Raw genomic sequence first — 12,214 nt, forward strand, 5'->3', positions numbered from 1 at the left:
AGAAAGATAGTTGAACTACTAAAATCTGGAAAGCACAGTTCTTTAAAATAAATATCAAATCATGTAAAGTCAAACAGCTGTACATTCTTGACCCGATTGTGCATTTCTACATAGTTCAGAAAACTGACATCTCGATCTAATCGCCAGACTTTTTTTCCCCTTTGAAGATGCATTTAAATATTCAAAGCCTCCAAACTTGATATTTTGAATTAATACACTTAATACTTAAACTTCATCATTGTAAATGCATGTGAATGACCAAATTCATGCATGTTTTGACTAACTGGTATTTTAAAACATCAACAAAGGGAACATCAACAAGATCTAAGCTTACAGCCATTCTGCTGCCCTGGCCACACCTCAGTTTCAACATCACTGTTCAAAGAAGCAATTCAGTCAGTTAGCCCATGAACTCAATTTCTTAATTCCCTCAATTTATTTTTAAATTAGCTAAAAAAAAAATCCCATTTTCCAAGGTATTGAAAGAAGAAATAGGAGTAGCCAATACACCATTCCCCTCCAATCTACTCCACTGTTTAGTAAGATTGTGGCTGACCCTTGCTCTGAACTCTACTGTCCAGCCTATCGCCATATTCCTCCAAAATAAAAACAAAGAACTGACAAAGCTGGATATTTGAAACAAAAACAGAAATTGCTACAGAAACTCAGCAGGAAGCATCTGTGGACAAAAAAGCAGTTAATATTTCAGGTCCAGAGACTCTACTTCAGAACCTCTCTGTTCTGGTCCTTCTACCTGAAAGGAGAATGGGCCCGAAATGCTAACTGTTTTCTCTCCACAGATGCTGCTAGACCTGCTGGGTATCTCACAATGATGCTGGAAATGTGTTGCTGGAAAAGCGCAGCAGGTCAGGCAGCATCCACGGAACAGGAGAATCGACGTTTCGGGCATAAGCCCTTCTTCCTGAAGAAGGGCTTATGCCCGAAACGTCGATTCTCCTGTTCCCTGGATGCTGCCTGACCTGCTGCGCTTTTCCAGCAACACATTTCCAGCTCTGATCTCCAGCATCTGCAGACCTCACTTTCTCCTCAGTTCACAATGATACCTACTGTCGTAGGAAAGTTTATTTATATGGGCATTTATAATTGTAATCTAGGATTACCTGTACCACAATCTTTACAAAGTACTACATATTGCACACAGGCGCACACACTTTCCCAATCAATAGTGTACAGGGGTACTACTCTTTTAAACAGATAGCTGTAGCAAATTTTGGCATGAATGCTTTGTTATAACTAAATTGTTAATAACGGTGACAGGTCATCCAGCATATCACCTGCCTCAGGAAGCCACATGGCCACGACTTGGGTATTGCATAAAAAGTTAATAAATGAGTAAATCCCAGATCACTACTCTAGCAAAATATGGACAATGCAAATAAAACCAAAATAACAATGCTGGAAATATGAAATAAAACAAGAAAATACTGGAGAAACGCAACAAGTCTGACAGCATCTGTGGGGGAAGAGATACTGGACTTGAAACATTAACTTGGTTTCTCTCTCCATAGATGCTGCCAGATCTGCTGAATCCTTCTGGTATTTTCTGTTTTTATTTCAGACAGTGTATGAACTTAGGTCAACAAAATCACATACTAAATTCCAACAGCTACATATCATGCATGCAATTAGCCTTGCAAATTTGTCATTTCTACAGCAAAAAAAAATTTCAAATATTGGACCTTAATCAAAAAAAAGGAAAAAACATGAGAAGCATTAACTTCATGAAGAGTCAGCATCTTTGAATAGAACGAGTTGTCACATTAGATTAGATCATTCAGAGTCCTGATAAAGCATTGCATCTGAAATATTAACATACCTGTTCACACCACACATGCAATTCATAATAAATGCTAAATGGACTTGAAGTTATGGCTCCCTTACCTTTGAGCATCTGGCTGGGAGATAGCATTGACAAGAGCTTCAACTGCTGTGTCGAAGAGCTCAGCATTATGTAGAGATGTAAATGAGGCCTGCATCAAACACTCACAATCCAACAAGGGCACATCTAGCTGTACCCAACTTGAGAAGCACTTGAGAGCCTTCTGGCTGATGAACACCGGAGAATCAGTTTGCAGCAGTTGCTGTAGAAGAGGAAACACTGCACCAGATTCTTGTGCCAAGGCATTTCGCACCTCACCTTTCCGGTACTGAGGCAGACGACTTGTTTGAAACTCTTCCGGGAGGACAGTTAGTAGTTCCAGTAAGGCCATACATCTAGCTTTGCCGTCCACATCTGAACTTTCAGTCTGAAACATCTTCACCATGTCACCTACCGCATTTGGCCATCTCTCTGGCATCATATTGAGAGCCAGTGATGCTAACGCCACACAAAGTCTGGTGAGCACTATCTTGGAACCAGATGCAAAACATGCAATCTGATTGAAAAGCTGGGATTTCAGAGTCTCATACTGATCTGACGGGATATCGCTCCAGTAGCGGGAGATTTTGATGTGAAGGGCACTGGCTCCAAAATACTGGATCTCAGGTACTTTATTAGGACTGAGCAATGCCCAGCTAAATTGCCATGCTTGAGGAGAGACTTGTGCCTGCATCAGCCATTTCTGTGCTAGGTTCTTGTTGTCAATATTTGGATCATAGTACAACTGATGCAATGCCTGCAAGATACAAAAGAAGAAATATGAAAAATAATATTTCCCTATTAAACAGGGCACAAACAGAAAGAAGGAATAGAAATGAAAACACCCTGTGCTTAATGCATCTGCAATTTACTAATAAACTTAGTATACAGCACAGGAGGCATTCAGCCCATCATATCCACACCAAAAGATCTGACTGCATTAATCCCATTTTCAAACTCTTGACAGCCATGGAGAGCTACAAGAACAAAATAAATTCCCAACTAAACTCAACTTGGAGTATGTATCATTGCAAATCTAAGTAAAATTATCAAGTATTATATTAATTTTACTTTCCTACTGAAGTACAAGTAATCTGTTTCTTTCAGGTTTTTTAAAATCTACTCACTAAGCTCAAGAAAATGAGGACTGCAGATGCTGGAGATCAGAGTCGAGTGTGTGGTGCTGGAGCCCTTCCTGGAGTTGGGCTTCTGTCCAAAATGTCGATTTCCTGCTCCTCGGATGCTGCCTGACCTGTGCTTTTCCAGCGCTACACTCTTGTCACCAAACTCAAAGGAAAAAGGAATACAATTCTAGGAGTCAGTAAACTCTATTTTATTGGTCCATGTATCAAAAAGATATATTTAGGAAACGTATGTAAAATTTTCAATTCTGAAAATCAAGACGTTTGTGTGACATTGACTAGATATCCTCAAATTTTTCACTTTGCCTGATGCAACATTAAAATGTATTGAACGCAAGCCTTCCCAAAAATAAATTTGCACAAGTATCTGAAACCATCTTCAAAGATGCAATATTTTCTAGGAAAAAAATTGTAGAGGCATTCTATTTATTTATCCTAAAGCAAACAAAAAAAAAATGTGGACAATTACATAGGAATTTGGTTTTAGATTCACCACAAAAGGAGGAAAGTGAAAAGATTCCATTTTAACAGGATTGATATTGTTAAAGTAGAATAGATTGTCAGATGGATAAAAAGTTTGGATGAGAATTGGTGTATATTAAATACATAGTTAAAAATATATACTACTATACAAGAATAAAAATAATTGACACGGGGGACAAAGGGGCTAATAAAACACAGAAGGACAAAAAATATTCCTTAATTATAGACCTTCAGGTCCAGTGAGTGGACAACATTGAACAAAAGGGTTTATTTTATATCTGCCTGTGCAATAAGATTAGGATTGAAAACATTATTAAAAAAGGTGTTATTAGAAACACATCTAGAATGTCAAGATAGTAACAAGGTCTCAGATAGAAAAAGAGAAATAGAAATAGAAATAGAAAAACAGAAAAGCAGCTGCAGGCAACCAGTATTAATCAATTTCTTGTCAACAGCATTCATAGCAGTCTTTAATTTGTTCCCAGAAATTAGGTTCTATTCTGAAGGAATTGAGCAATTCTAAAGACAAGCAGTAATTATTGGTAAGGTGGCAACTGGGACATTGAACGTACTGAAAGAGAGAAGACCCCAAAACACATACAGATATAGTTATGAAAACTTGCAATAAAATCAGTCATATTCTGATTAAAAACTGCCACAAATTATTGGAGTCAGGAGTTATATCAGGGGTGAGACAGAAAGGAACATTACCTAAAAGAAAACAGCAAAAGAATCCTGGAAATTATAAGCCATTGAACTGTACGTATGCATGATACCATCAAACACCTGAAGTAGCATGAGGTTACAGGCACGTCAGAATAGTCTTCAGAACTGTAAGTAGAAGGAAGGAATTAGGAAATTTATGTTGAATATTTCAATTAGAATTGTCTGATGATATAATTGGAATTTGAGAGATGGGAAACTTGTTGACCTAGATTACACAGGAAGATATAGTAGGTGGATTCTTGCAACTATAGGAAAATGAGGCAAATGCTTCTAGTTGCCAATCTATCCAAATATCAAAAATGAAAGAAGATCAATCATGCACTGAATTGTTAGTACATAGCAAGGACTGAATCAGTGGTATGTTCCAATGATATGCTAGCTTTTTTGTTATTTACACTGATTTGAAAATTTCAAAAAAATCAGTGTACAATCAAAGTTTCCAAAGTGCTACAGGCGGGGGCTGCAATAATCAATGTCGAGAGCATGGTGCTGGAAAAGCACAGCGGGTCAGGCAGCACAGAGGAGCAGGAGAATCCACGTTTCGGGCAAAAGCACTTCATCAGGAATGGGCCATTCCTGATGAAGGGCTTTTGCCCAAAACGTCAATTCTCCTGCTCCTTGGATGCTGCCTGACCCGCTGTGTTTTTCCAGCACCACACTCTTGACCATTATCTCCAGCATCTGCAGTCCTCACTTTCTCCTTGTAAATAATCAATGGCAAGGTTGAGGATTTTGGGTGATTGAAAATGGCAAATGAAGTTTATTAGGAATAAAGTGATGTCGACAGAATAAACTACAAGTTATAACTTTGTTATTCTTGCTCTTGCAGTTGCATAGACCTCTCCATTTGTCATGTGGTTTTAGCAAACATCACAGCATCTAGAAACCTTCATTTATAATCAAAATTTCTGACATGGACAATCTTCTCTCCACTTTCTGTGTAAGTTCTATTCCTCGTTACAAGCTTGATTTTTGTTTTTTGTCATCTTCACTCAATTCCACTATCTCAATCCTTCTAATTTCGGGATCACATCTGCCAGATTCTGTTAGCATTTATCCTAACTGAACAAACTTATCTTCCTGTCCCAGTATGGTACTGTATATTTTAAATCAATATTCTATTTTCTTCTAATGTATTCCTTCTAAGTATAATTGTTGTCACCTTTTTGGTATTTGCAATTAAACAATATTCTGACCATCTAGATTTTACTTGATCTACAATATTTTGTTATTCAATAGATTCTGCAAACTGCATTATGTCATCAGTATACTGCATATTTATATTCCAGACTGTAACTTTTACTTAAGAAAATCTAACTCTGAATGTTTGTTCTGCACACAGATTAAGTAATCTTGGCGACATTACAAAAGTCTCCTAACACACACTCCACTTGAAACAACTGGGTGTCCCTCTTCTAAGCTGATGCTCATTATTCAATCTCAGTATAAACTCTGGATAAATCTCATACCTTTGCTGTCAATATTGCATGTCAACAACACAGCTATTGACTTTCAGTGAGATACACAATTGAATATTTTCCATAGACAATGGAAAATATGTAAAAGGTTCTTCCTTACTTCTAGATAAATACTTCCTCTCTTGATTCTGCTCCAGGTCTAAATTCAACCTGCATTTTATCAATTTGTGCTTCAAGTGTTATTACTTCTGTTATAATTTACAAGATTTTAATGAAATACCTCATTAGGCTAATATTTCTACAGCAATTGCACTTCATGACTTTAGGTTTCATAATGAATTTAAATGAAAAGCAAACTTCCATTCATTAGTATATATTTGACCAATTTTCTGTTATCACTTCACCTATGTCTGGAACTCTTTTGATACATCATTTTGAAACTGTAAACTTAGAAGGAAGTTGCATACCAGGTCATTTAACTTGCCAATTACCTCCAAGTTTTTGAAGTTCACATGTGCACCACATAAATTTAACAAAACACAGGTATAAAGAATTTCCAGATGGTTAAATAACTGCAGACAGACAAAAAAAAATCCAAATTGCTCGTGATGATCATGATTTAAGATAATCAAAGATGCACAGATACAGAATTGTCAATGCTCAACTTCCTAACATTGAAATGGCTGACAATAAAGAACAAGTATATTCCATTTTTATTGCAATATATTCCAGCATCTGCAGTCATTGTTTTTACCTCGTTGATTTTAACCCTACTGCGAATCCTCTTGCAAGGATGTCTACCTTGAAGAGGTTTTCCTCCTCTCTCTACAAGAATCTCAGGGAGTCCCTCTCCCACTGCAACTCCCAGGTCATTTCCTCTGCCCTGAAGCTCTTATTTTCTCCCCACCCCCACCCGCCTCTAGCTTATCTTTCCACGCTTCAGGCTCACTGCCTTTATTCCTGATGAAGGGCTTTTGCCCGAAACATCAATTTCGAAGCTCCTTGGATGCTGCCTGAACTGCTGTGCTCTTCCAGCACCACTAATCCAGAATCTGGTTTCCAGCATCTGCAATCATTGTTTTTACCTCTATACACCAATAATGATTGACCCAATAGCACTAACCACATGCAATAGCAAGACTGTCTCTCACCCTGTAACTTTACTTGTTGCTAATGTCATCCCACTGTGTCCTTTCAGCTCATTCTGTGCCTCAAGCGCTTTTAATTATCCATTTGCTTCATCTTTCAGTCCAAAAGTCTTTCTTGCTTACCATTCCCTTTCCTGCAAGTTTTCTATATACTCTGGTTTCCCTTTAGACTCAGCCACTGGTGGTGGTGGTGGTTTAATCTGAGGATCACCATACCTCAGGCAAGGTGAGAGACTGAGAAGGTCAGTGAAGATTGGAGACAATATTTCATCCTCTCAAACACTCACACTGGAGCCCTCCAGGGATGCGTACTCAGCCCCCTTCTGTACTCACATGACTGCGTCACCAAATACCAGACTAATGCCATTTACAAGTTCGCCGATGACATCACCATAGCTGGTCGAATCTCAGATGGCAACAAAACAGACTACAGACGGGAGGTGGAACTCCTGGAAAAATAGTGTACTGAGAACAACCTAGCTCTCAATGTCGACAAAACCAAGGAACTCATTACTGACCTTTGGGTGGATGTTACTCATGCCCCCCCTACATATTATCAGCACAGAGGTGAAACGAGTGGCAAGTGTCAAAATCCTGGGAACAGTCATCCACAACAAGCTTTCTTGGACTCTTCATGTGGACGCACTGGTTACAAAGGCCCAACAACGTCTCCTCTTCCTCAGGCAGCTGAGAATTTGGCATGACAGCAAATACCCTTGCCAACCTTTATAGGTGCGCCATCAAGAACATTCTGACTGGATGTATCACTACTTGGTATGGCAACTGTACCATTCAAGATTGGAGAGGGTTACACAGAGGAATGAACTCAGCCCGGACAACCACAAAAGCCAACCTGCCATTTATACAATCCATCTACCAGGCCCGTTGTCAAGGAAATACTGCCAGCATTCTCAAAGATCCATCCCACCCTGGCAATGTTTTTCTACAACGGGGAGAAGGTAGAAGCCTGAGCACACACACCAGCCGGTTTCAGAACAGTTTCCACCCTACTGTTGTTACTGAATAGACTCACAAACTCTTAACATTTGCCTGTACCTGTGTTTTTGTTTTTCCCGCTGCTTACCTATTATTTACTTACCTATGCTACTTAACTCTAATCTACCTGTATTGCTCGCAAGACAAAGCTTTTCACTATGCCTCTGTTCACATGACAATAAATTGGTAACCTCAGCTGTGCTGGAATTGAACCCATTCTGTTGGCACCACTATGCACTGCAAACAAGCCATCAAGCCAACTGAGCAATGGAAGAAACACCATGTAGAAGAGGCCTCAATTTTGGTGTCCCACCTCAAAGAGTTCAATAATGATTCACTAATATGAAATTCAAAATATGAATGGGTGGCTGGGTAAATTTAAAATGAAATTACAAACAAAAATGTCAAGTTATGGAGTCATTAAGCCACAAAGAGTCATTTTGATGAATTAGGTCTACAATTCCATTCTGTGGAGAAACTTAGGAGTCCTATTCCCTCCTCTATCACAGTAACCCTATAAGTTTATCTCCCTCAAAAGCCCACCCAATGTTATTTTAAATCATTGATCATAACACTTCACAACTTTTGCAAACAAGTTCCCAGGTCATAGAGATGTACAGCATGGAGACAGACCCTTCGGTCCAACCCGTCCATACCGACCAGATATCCCAACATCTTTGGATTGTGGGAGGAAACCGGAGCACCTGGAGGAAACCCACGCAGACACGGGGAGAATGAGCAAACTCCACACAGGCAGTCACCTTTGGGCAGAATCGAACCTGGGTCCCTAGTGCTGTGATGCAGCAGTGCAAACCATTGAGCCCCATACCGCCCTTTTCTTCCCTCTTAAATTTATATTTTATGGATAAATGTTGGCGCTTGAGAAATACTGAGAAAGGAGCACTAGAATGTTTGTGGCACTGAGCATACCCAGGTTATGTAGGACACAACAAGTTCCAGCATAAAGCTTCCGCTCACTCTGCTCAGTAACGTGCCTTAACCACAAAAGCAATGTGAAGTACGAAGAAGGAAAGACCACATGGTAAAACTATCAACAGACTCAAGAATGTAACGACTGCAGATGCTGGAGATCAGAATCGAACAGTGTGGTGCTGGAAAAGCACAGCCGGCCAGACAGCATCCGAGAACCAGGAGAGTCGACGCCTCGGGCACAAATCAGGAAAGTGGGGGAGGTCCAAGGGGGCCGAGGAACAAATGCAAGGGGTGTGGGGCTGGGAACGCGACAGGCAGATGAAGCTGGGGGCCGACGGTGATAGTCTAGAGGGGAGGACGGAGCAGACAAGCAGGATCAAAGATGGACAGGCAGGACAGGCCAAGAGGAGGTGCCGAATCAGAGGACCGGATCCGGGACAAGGTGGGGGGAGGGGAGATGAGGAAACCGTCGAAATCCACACCGATCCCACGTGGCCAAAGGAACCCAAGGCAGAAGACAAGGCGTGCTTCCCCCAGGCGATGAATGGCCAGAATCTGATGGTATAGGCAGCCCATGATTCCTGCCTTGGCCAATCCATCACCTCCACGTGCTCCTGCCCCACCAAACTTCTCCCCTTAACTTGACACCATCCTGTGCCCCTTGGTCCAGGATCTCCCACACACATTCAGGATACCACCCACGCCCTCCATGACTTTCAGTTCCCAGACCCCAATGCCACATCTTCACCATGGACACCCAGTCCCTGTACACATCCATCCACCATGACGAAGGTCTCCATTCCCTCTGTTTCTTCCTCTCCAGCAGACCCAACCAGTACCCTTCCACACTCATTTGATTGGCTGAACTGGTCTTCACCTTCAATAATTTCTCCTCTGAACCCTCCCACTTCCTCCAGATGAAAGGGGTAGCTATGGGCACCTGCATGGGCCCCAGCTATGCCTGCCTTTTTGTCGGCTACGTGGAACAGTCCATCTTCCATAGTTACACCAGCACCATTCCCCACCTTTTCCTCCGTTACATTGATGACTGCATCAGCTCCCATGAGGAGGATGAACAGTTCGTCAACTTCACAAACGCATTCTACCCCGACATTAAATTCACCTGGACCATCTCAGACACCTCCCTCCCCTTCCTGGCCCTCTCCATCTCCATCTCCATTTCTGACGATCAACTCAACACAGACATCTACTACAAACCCATCAATTCTCACGGCTGCCTGGACTGCACCTCATCCTCCCCCACCTCTTGTAAACTCGCTATTCATTACATCCAATTCCTCCGCCTCTGCCACATCTACTCCCAGGAGGACTAATTCTACCCCAGAACATCCAAGATGGCCTCCCTCTTCAAAGACTGCAATTCCCCTCCCTCCAGCACATCTCCTCCACTTCCCGCACCTCCGCCCTTGAACCCCACTTCTCCAAATCACATCAAGGACAGAACCCCCGGTCCTCACTTTCCACCCCAACAACTTCTGTATACATCGTATCAGCCTCCATTTCTGCCACCTACAAACTGATTCCACCACCAGAGTTATATTTCCCTCCCCACCCCTATTTGCGTTCCACAGAGTCCATTCCCTCTGCAACTCTCTTGTTAGGTTCACGCCCCCCTACCAGCCCTCACTCCACTCCTGCCACCTTCCCCTGCCACCTCAAGAATTGCAAACCCTTCGCCCACACCACCCCCCTCACCTCCATCCAAGGCCCCAAAGGATCCTTCCACATTCGGCAGAGATTTTCCTGCACCTCCAAACACGTCAACTACTGTATCCGTTGCTTTCGATGTGGTTTCCTCTACATTGGGGAGAGGGGACACCAACTTGCAGAACATTTCAGGGAACATCTCTGGGACACATGTACTAAACAACCCCACTGTCCCGTGGCTGAACACTTCAACTCCCCCTCCAACTCTAAGTACATGCAAGTCCTGGGCTGCCTCCACCGCCAAACTCTAGTCTCCTAACCCCTGGAGAAACCCTATCCTCCACCCCAGGACCCTCCAACCACAGGGGATCAATGTGAACCCCACCAGCCTCCCCATCCCCCACCCACCCCACCCCAGATCATCCCCCACCCACCCCACCCCAGATCAAACCCCCACCGCCCTCACAACCCGTCCCCCTTCCCTCCCACCCATCCACTCCACCGTTTTCCCCCCCCCAGCCCACTACCCTCACCCCCCACCACACTCCGTCATTAACACTTGCTGTGAAAACTAAGTTTTTCTCACATTCCCCCGGATTTCTTGCCCAAAACAGTAATTCAATGTCCCCAATTCTCCTTTTATCAGCTAATGGGAAGTGTTTCACTTGACCTACCTTTTCCAAACCTGTCATAATCTCGTACACTTGTGAAATATCACCTCAATCTTCTTTACTCCGAGAACAAGCACAGCTAGTTTAACCTAAACTTGCAGTTAACATCCCTCACTCGAGAGTCAATCTGGTTAATAAACTCAGCACCCTTGAGGATTTTCCAATCTTTCCTAAAGTGTGACAAATAATAAAATGGACACAATATTCTAGTGGCCTAATCATAGCTTTATAAAGGTTCAGCAAAATCATTTTTACACACCACCTCTACTGGGCTGGACGGCTGGCTTACAGTGATACCAGCAGTGCAGGTCAAATACTAGCGGAGGTCACCTTTCCAACCCCACCCCTATCTTGAAGCATGGAGAAACTCAGGTTAAACTCACCATCAATCATCTCTAGGACATTATTGAACTTGACAATGGATTCATGGTCATCATTCCAGACTTTTTATTTAGAATTCAAATTCCACTATCCATCGTGGCGGGATTCAAACCCAGGTCCCTCGGATATTATGTGGGTTTCTTAAGGGTCTAGCAGTATTACCACTCAGCCATCGCCTCCCCTGAGGGAACTGCTATCCTGATGGAGCAGATAAATCGGAGCAGAGCTTCCAAAAATTTAAAAAATTTTCAGACATTAAGCTTAAATGACTTAAGGCAGTTTTAATGTGGACCGGTACTTTGGGGTTTTATTTTTTGGTCAGTTAGCATTCAAGTGTGCCATTGGAGAGCTGTATAATAAAGCTGCCTTTTCAATCTCTGTTCCAATGCCAAGGTACTGCCGATCAGAACAGTCCTTTCATAAGTCTTTCATCACCAAGATGCACACTTGTGCTGAAGTAATTAGAAACACAAATACATAGTTTCTGCCATCAAGTTTAATCTATTATCATTGCCATGGCAGTTCTTCTTTTAATTCTGTTGTGATTCTGTTTTTCTGGCCATTGAATACCTATATTTTCTAAAGTATCTAACTGCATTTTAAACAATTCAATTAACCTTGTACTTATGAATTTCTGGAGTTCTAGATACCTTATTTCCTCATTCTTTAAATATTTTTGTGGTTTTTCATTTAGCTAACCTTTGGTTTGGCTTTAATTGTAATTTTGTGCTCCTTATTTTGGCTTTCCCTAACACAATCTGTCCCAATC

At 41.9% G+C, this 12,214-nt stretch overlaps 1 protein-coding gene across 3 annotated transcripts in view; it reads right to left on the minus strand.

Moving 5' to 3' along the window:
* Positions 1–12,214, minus strand: part of LOC122554720 (importin-13) — a 232,020-nt gene that overhangs the window by 195,207 nt on the left and 24,599 nt on the right. For all 3 annotated transcript variants that reach the window (XM_087990587.1, XM_087990586.1, XM_087990588.1), the window contains exon 2: positions 1,903–2,636. In XM_087990587.1, the coding sequence (XP_087846713.1) occupies positions 1,903–2,636 (734 nt within the window). The remainder of the gene's footprint in view (positions 1–1,902; positions 2,637–12,214) is intronic.

The sequence above is a fragment of the Chiloscyllium plagiosum genome, unplaced genomic scaffold, assembly GCF_037043375.1.
Source record: "Chiloscyllium plagiosum isolate Xiang-an unplaced genomic scaffold, Cpla_swu_hap1 HiC_scaffold_9, whole genome shotgun sequence".
NCBI lineage: Eukaryota > Metazoa > Chordata > Chondrichthyes > Orectolobiformes > Hemiscylliidae > Chiloscyllium > Chiloscyllium plagiosum.